The sequence below is a fragment of the Enhydra lutris genome, unplaced genomic scaffold, assembly GCF_002288905.1.
Source record: "Enhydra lutris kenyoni isolate GAN:26980312 unplaced genomic scaffold, ASM228890v2 scaffoldscaffold3, whole genome shotgun sequence".
NCBI lineage: Eukaryota > Metazoa > Chordata > Mammalia > Carnivora > Mustelidae > Enhydra > Enhydra lutris.
This window is the reverse complement of record NW_019154087.1, coordinates 81172568-81194803: the sequence shown is the minus strand read 5'-3', so window position 1 is coordinate 81194803 and position 22236 is coordinate 81172568. Positions and strand designations below refer to the sequence as shown.

The window sequence follows — 22236 nt, the reverse complement described above, 5'->3', positions numbered from 1 at the left end:
CCCACATCGGGCTCTCTGCTCAGCAGGGAGTGTGCTTCCCCCTCTCTCTCTGCCTGCCTCTCTGCCTACTTGTGATCTTTGTCTGTCAAATAAATATAATCTTTAAAAAAAAAATCATTGTTTTCCATTTTCCCCACAACACAAATTATTTTTTCATATAATCTCTCACCTGCATACACATTCTATATCAACTTTATTCATATATAAAAGCAGAGATAACTTAAGAAAAGCATATTTAATGATATGAAAAAACAAATAAATAGAGAACATGAAGAACCAATCCATCTGCAAGGGAAGTAGACTCTTCTCAAGGTTAATGGCACTGTTCAATTTATGCCTCTTCTATTTAGACCCCCAGACATTCAGTCCTTAAGAACTCATTTCTTTGCTTCTTGTTATTTTGGCTAAACCCAGACTTGTAATTAAGTTAAGTATATTATTGTATTTGACTCTTGCTGATAAATTTTTCTTCATAGAAAGGGACTAATGGCTTTCATGAATGTGTGATGAATTTAGCTCAGACTAATCCCATGAAGGGAGGAAAGAAGTTTTCTTCATAACTTGTTAGTAATCTGCTAGCATGGTTCAGCAAGTCTGAAAACAGTTCATGAAGATGATGAAATTTAACTCCAACTTGGTCTCATGCCTTTGTCTATTTGCTGCCATTAAAGTGTGTCTTTTAATAGTAATTCATGAATTTTCAAGTGATACCTGTTTTTCAGAAACCCAAAAGGACATTAATGTTGTAACTCACAAAAGGAATACATGCACCAAAAAACAGAATTGATATCTAGTGTTACTCTGAAGAGAATATTGTACTCACCACATCCATCTCTTCTGGAGAAGCTGAAGAGAAGGATGCTCTAAAGTAAGGGCTAGGAGCTGAGCTATCGACGTAGAAAACATTTCCAGGAAGCATTAGTATCTAGGAGAGTTTATGGAAAATAAGTGAATTACTAAAAGAATATATAGGTAGATCCAATCTCAGAGAGGGGAAAGACTTTTTACATTTAAAAACAATTTAAAAAAATCACAAGAGAAATCATTTTATATAAAAAATCTGTATGTCCTACATTAAACAAAACTAAACAAAAGCACAGAATCTGGAAAAATGTTTATAATAAATATGGCAAATTCTTCCTCTTCTCCATCTAAAGAATATACAGAAACTGAGAAGAAAGACAAAAATTCTAGCTTTGATGGGCAAAGGACAGCTTATAAAAGAAATAGAAATGGTAATAAACATGAATAAATGGTAAACCAACTAGGAAAGTAACATAAATTCAAATAATGAGAGACCATTTTTAAGTTATCGAATTTGGAAGTGGCTTTTAAGTGGGGACTTGGATGGTAAGTAGGTGTTGGCAGGGCAAAAAATGGGTGAAGAGTATTTTAGGGAAAGGAGAGTGTAAAGGCCTTGAGATGGGAAGAAAATTGGTCCAGTTGAAGAACTGAAAGGAGAATAGAATTTAAATACATAGAATGAATGACTAAAAATGTGACTAAGTATGTCAAGACTGAGTAGTGGGAACAACTAGTATTCTTGACGTGAGCACTGTGGCGCATGGCTCAGCAACTGCGAACTCCATTCCCTCTGTTTCCTGGTGCACAAATATATTCTGTTGCCCAGCTTCTTTCTTGTTATGTGTGGCCACATGATCGAATCCTAGCCCATGGATGTGAAGTGATGCATGCCACTTCTAGGCCTTGCCCAGTGAAATCATCCCCCGTGTGATCCATCACAGTCTTTCCATTTTACAGCCATTGTGGAATCCATGCACTGAAGACTGAAGAGCAGCAAGAAGGAAAGATTCACCATCTCTGAACTGCTGGTTGGAGCAGAGGTGGCTGAAGGTCACATCTTTGAAAGTTTTATGTGAGTCAGAAACAAACTTCAGGTGTGGTAGGTCTTTGAGATTATTATGTAGTACAATCACGCACTCCGAGAGCATTCACTGTTGTTATGTAGAGTCCATCTGCACACTGTCTACTAGAGTAAGGTGATTCGGGAGTGAAATGGTTTGGGGCATTCTGGGGAAGAGATTTCAAGGCAGAAGATAGGCTTCTGTCTTGATTAACAATCAAATGAAAATCATCATTTCTCTCAATATAGTGGAAAATACTGGGGTGTGTATTACAAGCAAGGAGCTGTAAGAGAAGGTGGGAAGAGTGAAAATCTCCTTGTAAGATGACCAGAATTGGGCTAAGGTTGTAGCTGTAAGGTTGAAGATTATTTAGAAAAAGTAAAGGTAAATGCAGCAGGATATATGGGATAGATGGAGAGCACCGAAAAAATGATGAGAAAGTCTTGAGTTCTGTGTCCTTAGCACCTACCTCAGAGATACATACAAATAGCCACTTACCAAATAATCCTGATGATAATGGCATTGACAGAAAAGCAAAGAAAACACGGAACTGATTTATGATGCTAAAATGTATTTCTTTGAAGTAAGTCAGTATTTACTGAGTACCTACTGTATAGAATTAGTAGGATTAGAACAATGAATAAAGCAGGAGTCCTGCCCTCAAGTAAGATGGTTAGAGTGGATGCATGACTTGAAGTCCAGGTAGTCAGCTCCCAGACCTGTCCCAGGTCTGACCTCTAGCCATCAATTTTCTAGCATCCACACTACCTCATCTCTTATGCAGTAGCATGGTCCTACGCCAGTGTCAACACAATCTGTTTGCTTATACTACTTTTCAAAACAAAAGGGATCCTAGAAACATATCTTAGTTTACAAAAGACTGGCAAACATGTCAAAAGCATTAATTCATGGAGAAAGGATACTCTGTTAGGTCAATTGGACAGCTACATGGAAAAATATTTAGATTTTCCACATTAGTCAATGCCTCTGAATAACTAAGTAGATTTAAGTACAAAAGGAGAGAAAGAAAAGCCTAGAAGAAATCCTTACAACCCAATTTTAAGTGAAAATAACAGGATACAAACTTTTCTGTGTAATTTTAACCATGGAAAATAACTGCACAGCCAAAATACTACATATAGACAAGCTCTTCAAGAAAATGTACCACAAATGGTCACAAAATTGGGGTGGTGAAATAATGGGCTACTTAAACATTTTTCATTATACTGTCATGAATTTTCCAAGTTTGCTAGCATGCTTTACTTACTTAAATCAGAGGAAAAAACCCTCTGCTCTTAGCCACTAAACTAAGCGGTAGTTGAGATGAATGACTATATTTCCATTAATGTAGACCAGAAGAAGAATTACATACCTCAAAAATCTATTTTGATTTTAACAATGAGACAATATTATTAGAAATATAAGATATAGAAATATGAAGTAACATCTGATATTAAAATATTATGGGTTGGGATAGAAGGCAATGATAAATATCTCTCTTCATTTTTATTTTAAGTGAAAAATCACTTTAAAGAAAAAGCATAACCCCCTCTTACCTCTTTCTTAATGGCTTTTTCTTCAATCAGTTGTTTTACATCAGAAATGCCCTTAACTTTAATCCATAAAAACATTCCAGCAGTAGGAACATTCCATTCTGCCAAACCTACAAAGCAAAAAAGAGAATAAATAAATGCTAAAACCACTTTAGATGATATAAAATATATCAATTAATGCATAATTGCAGTAACTGTCAACTAGTATGTCCAAAAAAGTTCCTTTGGGGATAGCATTTTTAAAACATAGAATTTAATGAGTCCTGAAAATTGAAGTTCTGAGTTTATTTCAAAAATAAGAGACTAGGGGTGACTGGGTGGCTCAGTCAGTTAAGTATCTGCTTTTAGCCCAGGTCGTGATCCCAGGGTCCAGGGATCAGTCCCACACCTGGCTCCCTGCTCATCGGGGAGTCTGATTCTCCCTCTCCCTCTACCCTGGCTTGTGTTCCCTCTCTAGCTGTCTCTTTCTCCATCAAATAAATACACACAATCTTTTTTTTTTTTTTTTTTTTCTTTAAAAAAAGGAGACTGGGATGAAGGGAGAGAGGGAGACTCATGTATATATTTCCAATTTAGTCAGTCTTAGGGTAGTGCAAAGGACTCTAAGGCCTGTGTCTACTTCCTTTAGTTAGAACCATACTGAAGCCAACTATAGCTCTTTCAATTATAGGAGAATATTCTTCGATTCCTTCTAGATTCTTCCAGTGCTTCAATAAATTCTGTCATTTATACAATAGTTTTGAAGTCTGATGGATTAAAGTTTTTATCAGAATGTAATTGATTATGAAAAGAAGTACTTAAAATGCAATCATTCCAGAAGTGTTTGTAGGCTTTATGTTTCACTGAATATTAGGATAGAGAAACCAAGAAGGAAGGACAATTATTTTAAAACTTGCTTTTGATTAGAACCTGTTCTTTTTTTTTTTTTTTAAGATTTTATTTATTTGACATAGAGAGACAGGGAGCACAGCAGGGGTAGCATTAGGCAGAGGCAGAGTGAGAAGCAGGCTCCCCACTGAGCAGAGAGCCTGACACAGGGGTTCAATCCCAGGACCCTGGGATCATGACCTGAGCCGAAGGCAGATGCTTAACTGCCTGAGCCACCCAGATGCTCCTAGAACCTGATCTTTAATGCCACTGTACAAAGTGGTAAATAGTACTTTTATTAAAAAGGTAATTCTCTATTTAGCAGGAATTTATAGGGAATAAGATATGACAGAAATAAGGAACTGATTTTTTGTTTACTATTATTCACACCAAAAGCTTTTTTTAATGATATAATTAAAACCACATCGGGGTGCCTGGGTGGCTCAGTGGGTTAAACCTCTACCTTCGGCCCAGGTCATGATCTCAGGGTCCTGGGATTGAGCCCCACATCAGGCTCTCTGCTCAGCAGGAGGCCTGCTTCCCTTCTCTCTCTGGCTGCTGCTCTGCCTACTTGTGATCTCTCTCTCTGTCAAATAAATAAATAAAATCTTAAAAAAATACATAATTCATTAATAGAAAATTAAATCTAAACCATCCTGCAATCAAATTAGCAATAAATACTATTAGACAGATAAATGACACGAACGATTTGAATGCAAATAATTTATAATGAGAGAACTGCCTTAGGTTATACTATTTTGGTTTTAATACAGTCTTAGAAAATTGTTTGACAATTCCTCTCCTGTTTGGAGGAAAATTTGAAGTAACTCTAAAACCTTTGAGTATAGCCATCATTTAGCTTTAAGTTATTGCTAGCTGATTTTTAGACTAAAAGTTCTTTTTTCCCGCTTTTAAGCCACAAATTCTTTGCAGCAGACAGGTAAAGTAGAGATAGGCAGAACAGTGACAGGGTTTGCAGACTATTACTTCTGAGATTGCTTATAGGGTGACAGTACTTGACAAGAATACTCCTGCACACTTGTTTCTCTTCTCCCAAGATTATTAACAATAACTATGCAGTGTTTACCCCCTACTCGTCAAAGTGCTGGTGTCTATCACAGGGAAGGATGGATATTCCACTCACCACTTAACCATTTGTTTGCAGCTGCCACTATTGCATCCTTCTGGTTCTTATAGAAATCAGCAACCCTAGAAGAAGGAAACAATGAAAAGCATGTGTTTAGTTCACTGACTGAAGACACCAGAAGTCTCTGGAGCTTAGTCTATGAGAATCTGTTTTCTATCTTGATTAAAACATTGAATGCTTGAAAAATGAATAGAGCATGTTTATTTGACCTGTTTGGTGGCAAAATTTTTACCATTGCATTTTTTCCCTTCATTTTGGAATAATTCTAATGAAAATTAACACAGGGAAGCCAGTATCTATGTAAAATATGGAAGCTAACATGCAATACCTATCTACATGAGCCAGGAAACCCTCTTCTCCCCACTGGTGTAGAAGCTGTGAGATCAGAAGCTAAAAGAGATAAGACAATAACAAATGTTATGGTTTGGCCTCTAAATGTTTTTTTTTTTGTTGTTGTTGTTTTTTTGCTAAATATAAAAAGCAAATCACTCTTGATTACCTGTAAACCATAAGAAAATATAACAAACTGAACCAAGATTTACACAGTGATTTATAATAAATGTTAATTAATAACAGTGACAATAAAATAATAAATACTTATGTAATACATGCTATGGGCCAGAAACTACTATAATATAGTAATACATTTTAATTTAATTTTTGTAATAACCTTATTAGGCTATTATTTCTATTTTACTGATGAGGAAACCAAGGTACAAGGGTTAAATGAACTTTCCCAAGGTCACACAGTTAGTGAGAGACAGAACCTGGATTCAAGTCAGACTGTCTAGCTCCAGATCCATGCTATTAGTTGCCATACTATATCGCTTCTCTAAATTTGTTAAAAAATACATAGTAGATACATGTTGTGTAATGGAAGTTCTAAATACTATAGATGGGTAGTGAAGTTTTGTTGATAACAGGCACAAAAAATATGGGAAAAAAACCCTAAATTGATAAGACATAGGGACATCTTTATGCTACAAAGTAACAGTAGGTTAATTCAATTCTCATCTGCCTTTTTTTTTTTTTTAAGAGTTTATTTATTTATTTGACAGACAGAGATCACAGGTAGGCAGAGAGGCAGGCAGAGGGTCGGAGGGAAGCAGGCTCCCCACTGAGCAGAGAGCCCGATGCGGGCCTCCATCCCAGGACCATGGGATCATGACCTGAGCCGAAGGCAGAGGCTTTAACCCACTGAGCCACCCAGGTGCCCCATCTCATCTGCCTTTTAGAGTAAACATCTGTGGTATTTTATCTTCTAATATAGTCCATATCGGAACACGAGATTCTGTATCAGTGATTTCTCTCCCTGCCACCTTTACTCAGTCTTACTTGCTAACATCTATTTTCTATTCTGATTGCTTAAAAAAAAAAAAGAAACCCAAACCCTCCTATTTCTGACATTGTCCTTACCTGTGTCAAAGTGCTGGGGTGCATGGTTGAGACTTGTGTGTGAAAAACAACTCTCTCTATCAAGACTTTTGGACCAGTTATAAACCCTATTCTCAACCTACACAAAAAGAGAAAAGGCACAAGATGAATTCTGTGTTAACAATTAATACATGTCACTTTACTGATTTCATTAGGAAGACAGTTGTGACTTGGGGACAAATGGGCCTAGACAATTAAAACATTCTAATAAAACTAGCTACTTGTTATTTAAAATCCAAATTTAAGTGTACATTTAAAATGGAATATAAGTCTGACCAAGTATTTTGAAATGTGTTCTTTTATATATGAAACTCAAAACCTGACCAGTCCCACTACAACTTTAGATTAACACCCAAATACCTTTGATTACTACAGATGGATAAAGAAAAGGCATATATTAATAATCAAACTGATATTTTAACGTAAGTAGGAATACTAGCATCTTAAATGAGAAATATTTGGACTAAAAGACACTCAGGTATAGTCTATCTTTTTTAGATCTGGCCATAAATTAAGACACAAAGCCTTACCCAGAGGAGAGGACTTTTGAAAAGGAGTCCGTTCTGATGACACGCCCATCAACGTCCATGGAAAGAAATGTTGGTGCCTGGGGCTTGAAATGGAAAAAATACATACTGTTTGTTTGAGAACTCTGTTAAGTGACTGTGTAATTATTTTGTGTAGGGAACGGAGAGGGTATAGATTCTGATAGCAGTAACACAACCATCTTTTCTGTTACCTTAGTCTCAACCTTTAAAATGGAATAAGAAAAAAAAAAATGGAATAAGAAACCGAGATGCATGCTTTTTAGTGAGTACATGCTTAGCTTCGCCGCTTTTCTGCCAAAAACAAAGAAGAGTTTACTCATTTGCTTAAGATGTTATTAGTATGAATTTAGGGAAACCTCAAATAGGCCCTCCAAGGCTCAAAGGTTGAGATCCAGGATTAACAGATTTAGAGGAAGGATTCAAGAAAAACTCATTTGGATTAGATCAAAATGAAGAGGGCCAGCAGCATTCAGGGTTGCTTCAAGAGAGAATGATGATCCTTAGAACAGCTAGAAAGATAAAACAAGATGAGAAATGTAGTCAATCTGCAATATGAACTTGAGTATTTACTTCAAAAGTAGATGCACACAGCAAAAGAGGCCAGGTCATGTGGAGGGTAGGGAGTAGGTAGGTAGACGTGATAGTCGGCAAACTATACAGAAAAATCAAGGGTTTTTGTTCTTTTTCGGTAGATTTAAAGGGAGCACTGAATCCAAGTAGATGTTCTCTGCAGCCCTGAGAGCAAATAAAAACAATGTCTGATTTTGAAGATATCAGTGGGAGTCTGTGCCACTACTGCTGTCTATTAGGAGACCGAGATCATGAAAAGTGACATATATAGTGAAAAAGAACCTAAAAATCTATTATTCTGCAGGTAAGATCCAGGCCTTAGGTGACAGAGATGCTAAATACGTGGCATTCTGCTGGTAACGCATTCCCCCGAGTCCTTAATGGACACTGCTAATTGAGCACCACCATCTTTCTCTTTTAGATCCTTGTCAGACATCATTCCAGTCAGCCACTGCCAAGAGACTGTAGTTCCCAAAATGGAACCTACTTCACATCCCTGGTATGATGTTTAAAAAACCATGCACTAGGATCTGGAGTTTGAGAAGACCATCAGCCCTGACTCACTCTGTTTGCCCAAATGCATGGTATAGAGCACTAGCTACTATTTTAAAGGTAAGTCATTTCTGGAAAGGGCAGTAATACCAGACATGACAAGTATTAATTCCATGATAAAACTGAAAGACTAGGGGCGCCTGGGTGGCTCAGTGGGTTAAGCCGCTGCCTTCGGCTCAGGTCATGATCTCAGGGTCCTGGGATCGAGTCCCACATCGGGCTCTCTGCTCAGCGGGGAGCCTGCTTCCCTCTCTCTCTCTCTCTCTCTCTGCCTGCCTCTCCGTCTACTTGTGATCTCTCTCTGTCAAATAAATAAAAAAAAAAAAAAAAAACAAAAAACTGAAAGACTAAAGATTGGAGTGGTAGCAAATTATTAATAATTTTACTTAATTTCAATGTAAACATAGATTAGCTCCCACTTCAAAACCAGGCTAAAGTCAAGTCAGGGTAATAACTTACATGTTTATCTTCATTGTGAAATAAATTCACATCATCACTTACCTTGCTGAACTGGAGAAAATAGTAAGGATCATCTTCTATGATGAGGAAATCATATTTTCTTGCAAGCTAAAAAAGGTTGAAGTAGTATATTTAATTCTTAAGAACCATCTAATCTGAAAATCACTTGGAATTCTTTGTATTCATTCATTCATTCATTCATTCATTCACTCATCCATTCATTCAAGAAGCTACTGAGTGCCTTTTGTCCTAGACAATGAAGATAAGAAAGAGATGAACAAGGCACTCACTGAAGGCTCTTCTCACGGAACTTAAATTCAAGGTTCTGGGAAAGACAATATACATAAGCCAATGGACAACAAAGAGAAGAAATACTACACAGGAGGTTTTAGGGGCTAGGAAGGGTGATAAACAGGGTGGTGTGTGTGTGTGTGAGTGTGTGTGTGTGAGAGACAGAGAGAGAGAGAGAGAGAGAGAGAGATTGGGTAGCTGTTTCAGTCTGAATCATTGGGAAGCCCTTCCTGACAAGATAACACCAGAGCTCAGAAGGACAAAGTGGCCTGCAGCAAGAAGGACGATAAGATAAGAGATGACAGGGTCTGAGATTAGACTACCAAGTCACATAGCTTTGTGGAGCAGATGAAGGAATTTGGTTTTATTTTAACTGCAAAGGGAATCCACTAGAGGATTGTAAACAGGACCACAACACTGGCTTTACCTTTATCTTTGGGGGGAGGTGGGGAAGGATGTGACTGGCTGCTTGTGAAGAATGACTGGCTGGAGATGGAGAATGGAGTGCAGCCGGGGTCCAATGAGGAAACTATCCTCATAGCCCAGTGAAGGAAGGTGGTGGTTGGGAAGACCATGGTAGGAAGGGCAAAAAGAGAGAAACAGGTGGATTTGGATCCATTTGGCAGTGGAGTCCACAAGATGGATTAGATGTAGGGGGTGGTGGGGGGAGAGAAGAGAAAGAGAAGAATAAAGGGTCACTGTTCATAGTAGTACTATTTACAGAGATGGGGAATGTAAGGGGTTGGGATTGGAGATTGGGTGCGGCTGGACTAAATCGAGAGTTCTATTTGGTCATGGTAGGTTGGAAATGTCTATTAGACATTCATGGCCGATGCTGGAAACAGAAGGTGGATGGAGAAGTTGGATACAGAAGCCTGGAGTTCAGGGGAAAGGCATTCCTATTAATTAGAATGGAATTTATAGCCATAGAAATGGATGAGACTATCTGGGGGTAGTATGTAAATAAGAGGAGAACGCAGGACAGAACTCTGGAGTATGTGAAAAATAAGACAATATTTTGACACACACAGACACACAAAAATGAGTGAAAGAAGCTATTTGAAATCTTCCTTTATGATTCTACTGCACATTCTATATAGTTTAATATGGCTTTGGTACTTATATTAAAAAGCTATTAGTAGCAAAAGTCTAGGGAGCACAGTAAGGTACATAAAAGAGACTTTACTAAAGGCACATTTCTCTTATTTTTCAAAGATTTTTGTACCGCTAGGTATGTGTTTGATATTTTAAAAAAAATGTTTGCTTTTTTTTTTTTTATAGAGTAGGCGTGGGTGGCACAGCTTGTGTCATAACAGGTGGCACGGTCTTGGTGCTGGTTGGTAGGGGCATTGTCACAAGGGGCTTGGGAGGTGCTTGGGGAGGGAGGGGTGCAGGGACAGGAGGGGGTGGTGGCGGTGTCGGAGGGGCCGCTTGGACGGCATGCTGAACGTGATGAATCTTCAGTGGAGGGGGTGGAGGGCTGAACTGCGGGAGGGATGGGGTGCAGGGTGCCGGTTTGAGCTGCGCCATGGTTGAGCCTGGGGTGGGGGAACGACTCCATTGGGGGGCACCAGGATCTGAGGCTTTCCTGACTGGGAGGTGGATGTCAGAGACTGCATCACTGAGGGTGGTGGAGGCTTGAACAGGGGTCCTGAGTGCTGAGAAGCATTCTGCAGCCTGGTTATTGTGCTGTACTTGACGAACATGGTGGCTGCTGAGCCAGCAGAAGGTGCAGACTGGCTGGGCAGAGGAGGGGGAGGGGGAGATTTTTTTTTTTTTTTTGAAAAAAAAAGTTTAGACATCATAGTCAGACTACCTAAGAGACTTGACAAAAGAGCATGCCTCTTATTTTTAAAGAATTTCTTTGTAACCTAAAATGCTAAGGAGTAGGAAAGAGAACAGAGAGGAGGAAAATATAAAAATAATGAAAATCAAACTTGGGGTTTGATTACATAAACTCATAAAATTTAACAGTAGGTCAAAAATGCTATTTCTTTTTTATGAAAGTATCAATTAAGGGAAAAGAAAAATCTCATAGTTAGCCAAGGATGGAGTAATTTCTTGTGTTCCAATTTATTAGGACCCTCAGGCATAGATGACTTCTTTTTATATTAAAAATTATCTTCCTTGTAATAATAAGAAATAAGAAATGGAGCTTGCACAGTACTCTTCTCAAAGGTCAAAAATAAATAGGGACATACCCACAGAACGTATTCTTTTAAAATACCTCATAGATTTCCTTCTTGCGGTTACTTGTTAATGAGTTTCCAGTAGGGTTGTTACCATTTGGGACAGTGTAAAGACATTTGGGGGTGTTTTTTTTAGGGTTCTTTGACTCCTCCGGTTTCCATTTGGAAAGTACTTCTTTGAGGGAGTCCGGAATCATCCCATATTCATCACTGGCAACATTAATGATGTTGCAGCCCAGTGGCTTAAGCTGTTGAGCACAAATAAAAAGAAAAGGCCAAGATTCAGACATGATTACAAAATGTGTCATTGGTTCTTCTAATAACCAAGGATGTTACCATTTATACCCTTTAATGTATAAACCTGCACTCATCTCTACACTCAAAGGCTTGAGGTGGTATAGTCTCATTTCATTGTTGCCCTGGGGTAGATTCCATTATTGTTCAAAAATATCCCCCATCAGTTCCCATACTTCCTTGCTCGTATGTCAGGATTGGCCATATGTCTTGCTTTGGCCAGTAAATTGTAAGCCGAAGGGATGTGTGTTTCGTCCAAGCAGATGTTTTAAAATCCAGCTTGTGGTTCTCTGTTCCCTCTTCCCTTTGCTCTAAGACCGGCAATGCTCCAGACAGAGGTTGCTTCTGTCGGCCTGGGGCTTGGTATGGAGATGACGTGGAAGAGAGGAGCAGCTGCGTTTTGGTAGATATGTAGAATGTGGGAGAAAGAAACTTTCTAGCCATAAGCCATGGAGACTGGGGTGGTTTGTTATAGTGCATAACCTAGCCCCTGACTGAATTATCATTAGAATTATGATCAGAACTGGTTCCAAAAGAGATGTGTATTGACAATTTTTTTTTGGACGTTGAACATAGAAAGCATCTTTTATGTTAATACCTAAAATAGTTACAAGCAGAGGTGATATTCAAAATATTTAACAGGTGATACAGCACAGGCACATCAGAAACAATACCTGACAGGAAGAGAGTCCTAGGGGCCCCTGCATTAATTCCATATCATGGGAAGTTCTGGGTGGTCTTAGGAGTGGGGCCAGGGAAGCCAGGGTGGTGATGGGCACAGAGGGGAACAGGGTAGCAGCATACCAAGGTGTATGGAAGTATTTTGTATTTACCAAAGGCTAAGCCTGAAATCATAAGGAGTGGCCTTGCTTATAGACATAACTTTATAAAAATCTTGTGGGATCTTATTCTTAGATGAACATAAAGAAAAAAAAATGGAACTTTAGAAATAATAATTTGAGTGAGGTTCTCAGAAGAAAAATTTTTCAAAGGTAAGCAGATACTCTTTTAGCAGTCAAATGTGGAAGTATGTAGCAAATAGGAATAATCCATACAACTTTATGACAAAGTTAAAAGTTCTTAGGCTGAGGAAACACATCTACCATGATTAAACGAAGTAATATTGGGCCATGAAATAAACACATGTTCCTTACTAGCAAATCTCCTCATAGCCTGGCACACAGTTTCTGTCTGGGTATGTGGAAACATCTGTGCGCGCATGCGTGATGCCGATGACACAGACACTGGTTTCAGGTTCACAGGCATTACATAAAGCGTTTAGTAAAGTAATTAATATCAGATTGAAATTAGTATCCAATCATTAAGAAAAAGCAATTATTTTAGTTTTTTTTTGTGGCAAATAGATATGACAAAAATTTTGCTTTCTTCTTAAAAGACTTTATGTGAGAGAGAGCAAGAGAGAGCATGGGTTGGGGGGAGAGAGGGTGGGAGAAGCAGACTCCCTGCTGAGTGCTGAGCAGGGAGCCCCACACAGGGCTTGATCCCAGGATCCCAGGATCATGACCAAAGGCAGACGCTTAATCAACTGAGCCACCCAGGCACCCTTCAAATTTTGACATTTTAAGTGTACAGTTCATGGCATTAATCACATTCACAATGTGTGCATACGTCATCACTACTGATTTCCGAAACTTCTCTTCACCAAACATAAACCCGTTAAGCAGTAACTCCCCATTCTCCCCTGTCTCCGGGCCCCAGTAACCTCTAACTTACTGACATCTCTGTGACTCTGCCTATTTTAGATATAAGAAACAAATACATGGAGTAATACGGTATTTGTTGTATTGTGTCTGGCTGCTTTCAGTTGGTGTAATGTTTTCAAAGTTCACCCATGTTGAAGTGTGTGTTAAAACTTTGTTCCTTTTCATGGCCAAATAATATTCCATCATATGTATATGCCACAGTTTGTTTATTCACTCACCTGTTGATGTACATTTGAGTTGCTCCTACCTTTTGGCTATTATGAATAATGCCACAATGAACATTTGTGTACAATTATCTGTTTGAGCTCCAGTTCTCAATTCTTTTTGGGTATATACTTGGAGTCGAACTAGTGAGTCAGATGGTAATTCTAAGTTTAATATTTTGAGGAACTGACAACCTGTTTTTCCACTGTGGATGTACCACTTAACATTTCCACCAGCAACACCAGATTCAGTAACACTTGTTATGTTGCATGAAAGTAGTAGTTGTAGTAGTAGATATAAGGCAGTATCTCACTGTGTTTTTGATTTGCATTTCTCTAATGACTAATGATGACGTTGAGCATCTTTTCTGTGCTCACTGGCAACCTGAATATCTTCTTTGGAGACATGTCTATTCAAGACTTTTGTCCATTTTTAAAATAGGTTCTTATATTGTTGTTATTGTTATTGAGTTGTAGGAGGTCTTTATATATTCTGGATATTAAATCCTTATCAGATATATGACTTGCAAGTATTCTCTCCCATTCTGTAGGATGTCTTTTCACTTTCTTCATAATGTCCTTCAGGGCACACAAGTTTTTAATTTTTGATGAAGTCCAATATATCTATTTTTTGTTCTTTTTGCCTGTGTTTTTGGTGCCATAGCTAAGAATTTAGTGCCATATTCAAGGTCAGGAAGATTTGTCTTTATGTTTTCCTCTAAGCTTTTATAGTTTTAACTCTTACATTCAGGTCTTTGATCCATTTTGAGTTAAACTTTTATACAGTCCAAGGGTCTAATTTCTTTCTTTTGCATGTGAAAATCCAGTTGTTCCAGAACCTTATGTTGAGGAGATTACTTTTTCTGTACTGAATAGTTCTGGTACCCTTGTCGAAATAAAATGACCACGGATGTGTGGGTTTATTTCTGGACTCTCAATTCTATTCCACTGGTCTATATGTCTATCCTTGTACCAGTACCACACTGTTTTGATTAGTATAGCTTTGAAGCTGGCTTTGAAATTAGGAAGTGGGAGTCCTCCAACTTTGTTGTTCTTTTTCAAGATTGTTTTGGCTATTTGGATTCCTTCCAGTCCCATATGAATTTGACAACTGGCTTTCTATTTCTGCAAAAAAGTCTACTGGAATTTGATAGGTATTGTTTTGAATCTGTAGTTTGCTTTGGTAGTATTGATATCTAAACAATATTAAGTCTTCCAATTGATGGACAGGTGATGTTTTCCCATTTATTTGGGTATTCTTCAATTTCTTTGAGCAGTGTTTTATAGTTTTTAATGTACAACTCTTTTACCTCCTTCCTTAGATTTAATCTCAGATATTTTATTCTTTTGGCTGTTATTATAAATGGAATTGCTTTCTTAATTTCCTTTTCAGATTGTTCACTTGGAAAAGCATTTTTTTATAGTATCAATTTCATCTCTACTTAGGAGTTTTGAGAAAATCTGCCTTTCATTAAGACTAGCTAATAGGTTTCTATATTAATTGTTTAAGATAATATTAAACTTGACCAAAAAAAGAGAATCTGTGAAGTTAGAATCAGCAGAGCATAAATAAAGGTCACCTCATTCACTCCCCTACTTTAAGCTAGGTGTTAGATGACAATTGAGAGTAACTCTGGGCACCTGAAGTGATGGGTAGTGCTTTCCTTCCTTAGGGAGTCAGGAGTCAGGTAAAGGCTCATGGCTAGGAAGTTCTTATATTGAGTTGAAATAGCTTCCCTGTAGTTCTCACCCTTTGGTTCGAGGCCTATGAATCTAAGGACCTGCACAAATCAGTCCATGGCTACCCTAAAGTATTGTGCCCCAGAAAATCCTACTTGTCAGTGGTGTGTTCTCACTAGGGCATAGCAAAGCTGGATGACCAGCTTCCTCCTTCTGGACATTATAGTCCCATTAATTTAACACTGGAGTGGAAAGTCCTAATTACACCATATTGGCTTACAGTTATATTAAATTGACATATAACGTGACTATACTTAGACGTATGATAACAAAAGTAAAGAAAAAGTTAAGTTTTTTGTAAATGAAATTCCATGTCACATGAAATATTAAGAAAGCTGGATGTGATTTCGCACAGCTTAATTTCAGCACCTACACTTTTAGATTTTATAAAAAGAAATGTATAAAGCAGAGGGTACATTTAACATATTTTGCAAACATCATTTAAGATTCTCCTATTTACAGATGGAAGATACTATTTTCTTTTTCCATAGACAGAGAATTTTAAAGGTGTAATGTTTTATTTATTAAAAGAGAGCTGCATTTTATAAAAATGTGTACTCACAGCTTGAAGTGTTCCTGAATAAACAGGTTCATTTAGGAGGACATTATCTCCAGGATTAATGATCATTTCAAACACCTAACAAAAGAAGCATAGGTTAGTTGGGATAGTATTGTTTCCATTCTTAGATCTCCTTTTCAGTTTGAGGATTCTAGGATTCTACAGTAGGAATTGGCAAATTTTCTGTGAAGTACCAGATGGTACATATTCTGAGGGCCATAATATCTCCATTGCAACTATTTATCTCTGCCTCTAGAGTGAGAAGGCTGCCAAAGGCAATATACAAACCAATAGGTGTGGCTAAGTTCCCATAAGTCTCTATTTATAAAGTCAGATGAGGGCTGGATTTGGCTCTCAAGCCATAGTTTCCCAAACTCTGTTCTAGGGTAAGATAACTGGTTTGGCTCCTAAAATTCATATATTTCTTTCATACCTTCTTTGAAAATGCATTGAATATTTACTGTAAGTCAAGCCTGTGTATGGTATGGAGACAAAATGACAAGCATAGCAACATGGTTCTTATCCTCATGGAGCTACTCGTCCAATGGGAAAGCTAGACACTAACCAAATAATTACTCAATTAAGTGTATATTTAAAAACAATGACAAGTGCTGTTAAGTATAGATGCAGAGGTTTTAAGGGCTCATTGTAGGAGATCTTGGGCATTTGGGGACTTCGGGGGATCCAGGAAGGCTTCCTTGAGAAGTGATGAGCTGGTATAGAGGATCACAATAGGTACATTTTGAGAAACTGAAAGAATTCAGTGGCTTGAAGAGGAAATGTAAAGAGGAGGGTGGAGTGAGATCAGACAGAAGTAGGCAGAGAAACACCAGGTAGACATTTAAGCCGCATGAGGCGAGTAAGAATATCAGGTAGAGGCTGGGAAGGGGGAATCAGATTATCAGATATTCATGTTGGGAAGCTCATTCTGGCTTCATTATGAAAGAATGAAAGGTGAGTGGGAATGTATGTGGAAGGTCTAAGAAGCCTGAGGATTATCTGGGACCCTCCTGTTGCAATTTTGGGGAGAGATATGGGTATATAGCCTGACAGACAGTGATGATGGAACTGGAGAGGAGAACTGAGAAATATTTAGGAAATCCAAACCAACAGAACACAATTATGGATTACAGGGGAGTGATGAAGGGGAGGCATGAAGAATGACTCCTAGACTTCTGGCCACATAGCTAGACTCCATAGATGGAGGGAGTGATGCTGTTTACTGAAAAACAGAACCACAAACTCTCAGAGAGAGGGACAAGGTGAGGAGGGTGTTTTGGTTTGAGATGCCTTTAAAACATTCTGTCATGGCACCAGGTAGACAGATGGGACACATGGATTTGGAAGGAGCTTGGAAATTACTAGCATAGGATCAAGCACATGGGTGTGAATGGAGACACCCAGGGAGAGTTCGTGGGTTAAGGAGAGAAGAGTTTTGAGGATGGAGCTTTGAGGAACTCTGATAAATGATGGATGTGCAGAGGAGGAGGACACTGCAAAGGCAGGGCAAACTGGGCCAATGAGGTATTCGGAGAACCAGAGAAGAGTGTTTCAGAAAGGATGGTAAGATCAACAATGTGAAAGCATATTTAGAAGTTAGATAAGACAGGCTCACAAATCTTAAGAGATTTTGCAGACAATATGATCTAGATAATAGATACTTCTCTCCTAAATCAAAGGGGGGGTCCATTATAACGAAATCTTACATAATTGATGGCATCATCTTTTCTTTCCTTGTGGTGTGTCACAATCTTCAGTTTAAGCCTCTCCTTCCTATCATTTTAACAACCTGTATCTCATGACAAACAGTATGGGCATTATCAACTGAGACAGACATTCTGGCTTTTGTTTCCGATTTGGCCTATAATGTTCCCTTCACCTTTTCCTTATGAGCTTTTGGCATTTTATGACAAGCAGCATCCTCCTCCGAAACATTTCTAAGTGATTCAGGCTTTAGAGGACATCCTAGGACCAAACAAATTACTTGGGTGGCATGTGTGTTGTCAATAAATGAAACGAAAATCTAATCACATATATTTTCCATGTCAATTGGGGAACATGAAAATGTCAAATATTCTAAATGAAAAGAAGGATTGTTTATTATCTGGTAGCACTGTTTAATAGAGGTAGACAGAGACACAGGTGCCTAACGTAACATCTATCTTAGAGAACAAAGTGGAAGGAATAGTAGACCAGATTCCCATGAAGGCCTCTGTAAAAGCCTGTCTGTAAGTAAGTGAGTTATTGGTATTTCTGGCCACCTATGCTATCTTCCTTTGTTATGACTGATGTTGTGACAGATAATGAAAAAATCGTCTTGGGCATCATTCTGAGAGAAAAGTTCATGGTATACCTTCTTAAAAAAGAATTTAATTAAAAAGAACTTTTTTCATATTAATCTATAGAATCACAAATGTTTGTCTTCAAGCAAACACTCAAACAGTAGCTAATTCCCCCTTTTTCTCCAATTAAATACAAAAAGAGGGAGGAAAAATTATATTCTTATTAGTTCAATACATTATTCTGTAAAAATAATTTAAAATTCACTAAAGCTAACTAGATTGCAGCTTTTACATTTTCCTAAAAAGAAAAACAAAGCTACTCTGGTTTAACATAAATAAGAGTCCTTTTTAGTCTAGATGTGAAGACTGAATATAGAGAATCTTTATCTGGGACTAATTATTGATGAAAAGGAAAAGAAAAAAGAAACAGAAGAGACTGAGAACCACTGATGCTGTCTCTTGTGAGAACTCCCCAGGGGTGGTTATACATCTGTGGGCTTGCTGGAACCCAGGAGAGAGGCAGATGGAATAAGAGAGAGAGAAAGGGAACTGGGGAGGTGGGGTGGAGTGTAGAGATAACAGAACTAACCTAGAGAGATGTCAGGGACAGACATAGACCTAGATCTACAAAAGCACATCCGAGGAGACCAGATGTAAGCAGTGGTGAGCACAGGTGTTGAACTAAGCAGGCAGGCAAAGGAATAACATTTCCTCTCAGGAGTATCAGAATACACCTTCTAAAAAAATTTTTAAAAATCCTAGTGAAACTTCATAACTACATACATCAAAATGTAACCTGAATCTCTGAGCCAGATGACATTAAGCAGTGCTCATTAAGCTTCTGGTAGGACTTGAGTACTTCCTTAATGGGAATCTTGTTTTAATGACTCCTAGTTCTGGGACATTAACCACATGATCTACACTTAAGAAAAATCCGGTTGGTGAATGTCTTTAAGTTCCCCTTAAAATTCTACGTAAAGACAAGATAGACTACCAGTAACTCATTAAACATGACCCTCTTATGTGTAGGTGAGAAATGACTATATTTATGAACATATTTAATTCTTAATGTGGGGTTCCTCTTCCTTTCAGTCTTACCTTGCAAAGACCATCTTGGCTGCCAGTTGTTATGCATATGTCCATCTCTCCTTGACTGGTTGGATAATTGATGGTGGGAGGATTATGTAATTTTACTTGTAACTGTTTTAGCCAGGACAACAGCTCTGGAATTCTAAAGCATAAAATGTACTTTCAAATTTATAGTATTAAAAAACATAATAATTATAGTCAAGAATTAAATGGTAGCTTTATGCCAGGAACTTTATTCATTCAATTTAAAAATCCTCAAATGCTTTTTGCCAATATTAATAACCCTATTTAAAAGACAAGGCAACAGACTTAGAGATTAAGAAATTCACATAAAGTCAATCAGCTCAGATTAAATGAGCTGAGATCTGAATCTACATCTATCTTATTACAAAGCCTCTTCTCTTTCTTGTACACTAGAGTACTCACTGCAAAATCTATTCTTTGTTCTAGGAAAATTTCCCTAGGCTACCTAGAAGTTCAGTCTCAAGATCTTTGTATCATGGAAAGAAAGGCCTATTGTACATATTACATATAATTCATATATAAATAATGTGTTATATTTCAATGTACTTTTCTTTCACAGAACAAAGAAGACTTTAATAAAGTATAATTTAATTTGTAGACACTCCATACATTACCCTTTATCATTGGAAGAAGATCAGCTAAGGAAAGTCATAAAGCATGTGTTTCAGCTTGCTTTTAAGAAATTAAAGACATCTGGGGGCACCCGGGTGGCTCAGTTAGTTAAGCATCTGCCTTCAGCTCAGGTCCTGATCCTGGGGTCCTGGGATCCAGCCCTGGTTGGGCTCTGCTTAGTGGGCAGCTGGCTTCTCCCTCTCCCTCCGCCCTTCCCCCCACTTGTTTTCTTTCTCTGTCTCTCCCTCTCTCTCTCAAATAAATAAAATCTTAGAAAATATTAAAGACATCTGAACAGAGGTCAAAGTTTTTGCATAAGGGGTCTGCAACTATTTTTTTTTAAAGATTTTATTTATTTGACAGACAGAGATCACAAGTAGGCAGAGAGGCAAGCAGAGAGAGAGGTAGAGGCAGGCTCCCTGCGGAGCCTAGAGCCCGATGCGAGGCTCAATCCCAGGACCCTGGGATCATGACCTGAGCTGAAGGCAGAGGCTTAACCCACTGAGCCACCCAGGTGCCCGGAGTCTGCAACTATTAAGGGAACACAATAATTACAAAATTTCTCCCAGAACTGCTGCTTCCTGGATTGTCCTTTTCCTCCTTCCTCCTAACCTGCTTCTCTTCCCTTAGCTACCTCAATTTTTTTTTTCCAGTCTCAGCTCCAATGGTATTTCCTTTGACAAGCCTTCTCTGAGTCTCCCCATTATTTAAAGTCAAGCAGTCACTGAGGAGGAAGCATTTAATAAACCTGTTGCTCTTAATTAATCTTTGAAAACTCTGCCCCAAACCTTCCTACCCATGGAATACCCAGTTAAAAGTGACATGTTACTTTATCAGTGGGCCTTAGGATGTTGCTCATGAAAATGAACCAACAAAATTATGTTCTCTTTTGATAACTACCCAGCACTTTGAGAATACTGAAGTGCTCTCTTCATCATCTCTTCATCAAATTGGATGGGCTTTCCATTTTTTATGGTGATAACAGCAGTCTTAAAAGGGAACGTGTTGGGGTTTGGTGATCCAGTAGCCAAGGAGATGACTGATTTCGGTGCCTTTATCAGTATCTCAGCTATAATACATACAGAAGAGAAGAGGAAACACTTTCATTGAAGACTTTCATAAACAGAGGTAGCTCAATATATTGCATTATGATCAATGAAACTGTAAAGCTGAACAATTTCTACTTTAAGAAATTCTATTTTAAAATACTAGTCTAAAATAAACACGTAAAATTACTTTTTTCTGCACCTACCTCACTGGCGGAGGAACTAAAGAATGGAGATGTCCAACTAAGGCAGAGCAACGAGCAAGTTAAGCAAAGTTAAGCTGTGACAGAAAACCCTCCTCTCTTCCATTTAGCGCCCACCTGCGCGTTAGGCTTCAGGGCTTTCGCGTTGCTCTTAGGTTTCCCAGGCCCGCTCCACGCCGCGCACATCTGCCTATTGTGCCTAACACTTACTCACCCCTGCAGGAAGAGGCTTTCTAGAGGGCACACCCTCTCTCTTCCCAGGAGGCGTCCTCCAACAGCCCGTGTCTCTAATGCTGCTCGGGCTACACTCGAGCAGAGACACCCGATTCCCCCGCCTTCTGTTCCAGCCCAGTTCCCAGAGAACAAAGTGTGTCCCTGTTTCAGGGGCGCGGAAGGGCACCGCCGCTGGAGGCTCTGCGAGGAACCCCCCACCCCCGGAGGAGGGGCGCCGGCCCAGGACTCACTCGCGACTCGGACGGCAGAAGGCATTCTCGCTGCGCTTGTGGCGGTGAGGAACCGTGCGTAATTCATGTCTCTGATACTAGCTGAAAACTAGAAAAACGAAATAGCCGCGTCCAGTAGTGCCTCCGAACTCTGGAAACGCCACTCGCTTGGACCCACCCCGCCGTCGAAACTCCCGGGCTGGAGGCTGCGCGCCGCGTCTGAGTCCTGAGCGGGCCCGAGGCGGCTGGCACACCGGCACGGGGATCCGCAGACGCAGCGTCGCTCGCACTCGCGGCCCGCACCCCGCACCCTCGGGCGGCCGCCTGGGCTGGGGGCGGTGCAGGTCCCGCCTCGCTGGGGGCCTGCCTCGCCCGCCCCGCCCCGCGCCTCAGCCTATGACCGCCCGCCCTGCGCACCTCCCCACCGCGGGTCAGTGTCCACCGCGCAGGGCGAGCAGGGTGATGGCCGGTCGCGAGGCTTTTGCAGTCCTGGGCCAGAGCCTGAGTCCATTCAAAGCGGGCCCGACTCTTGACCTCGCAGC

General features: G+C 39.3%; 1 protein-coding gene across 2 annotated transcripts in view; it reads right to left on the bottom strand.

Annotated features, from left to right (window-relative positions):
- LOC111156402 (aminoadipate aminotransferase) overlaps positions 1–21782 on the bottom strand; it is a 25588-nt gene extending 3806 nt beyond the window's left edge. The window contains exons 1-12 of one of the 2 annotated variants that reach the window (XM_022517279.1): positions 21699–21782; positions 20903–21066; positions 19376–19508; positions 15999–16073; positions 11514–11723; positions 9038–9103; positions 7397–7479; positions 6849–6945; positions 5761–5822; positions 5430–5494; positions 3422–3528; positions 824–925 (exon numbers count right to left, since the gene is read on the bottom strand). In XM_022517279.1, the coding sequence (XP_022372987.1) occupies positions 824–925; positions 3422–3528; positions 5430–5494; positions 5761–5822; positions 6849–6945; positions 7397–7479; positions 9038–9103; positions 11514–11723; positions 15999–16073; positions 19376–19508; positions 20903–21066; positions 21699–21782 (1248 nt within the window). Of the gene's footprint in view, positions 1–823; positions 926–3421; positions 3529–5429; positions 5495–5760; positions 5823–6848; positions 6946–7396; positions 7480–9037; positions 9104–11513; positions 11724–15998; positions 16074–19375; positions 19509–20902; positions 21072–21698 lie in introns of both variants that reach the window. The other variant, XM_022517270.1, reaches the window with a different exon arrangement.
- Between the last annotated feature and the right edge of the window lie 454 nt (positions 21783–22236).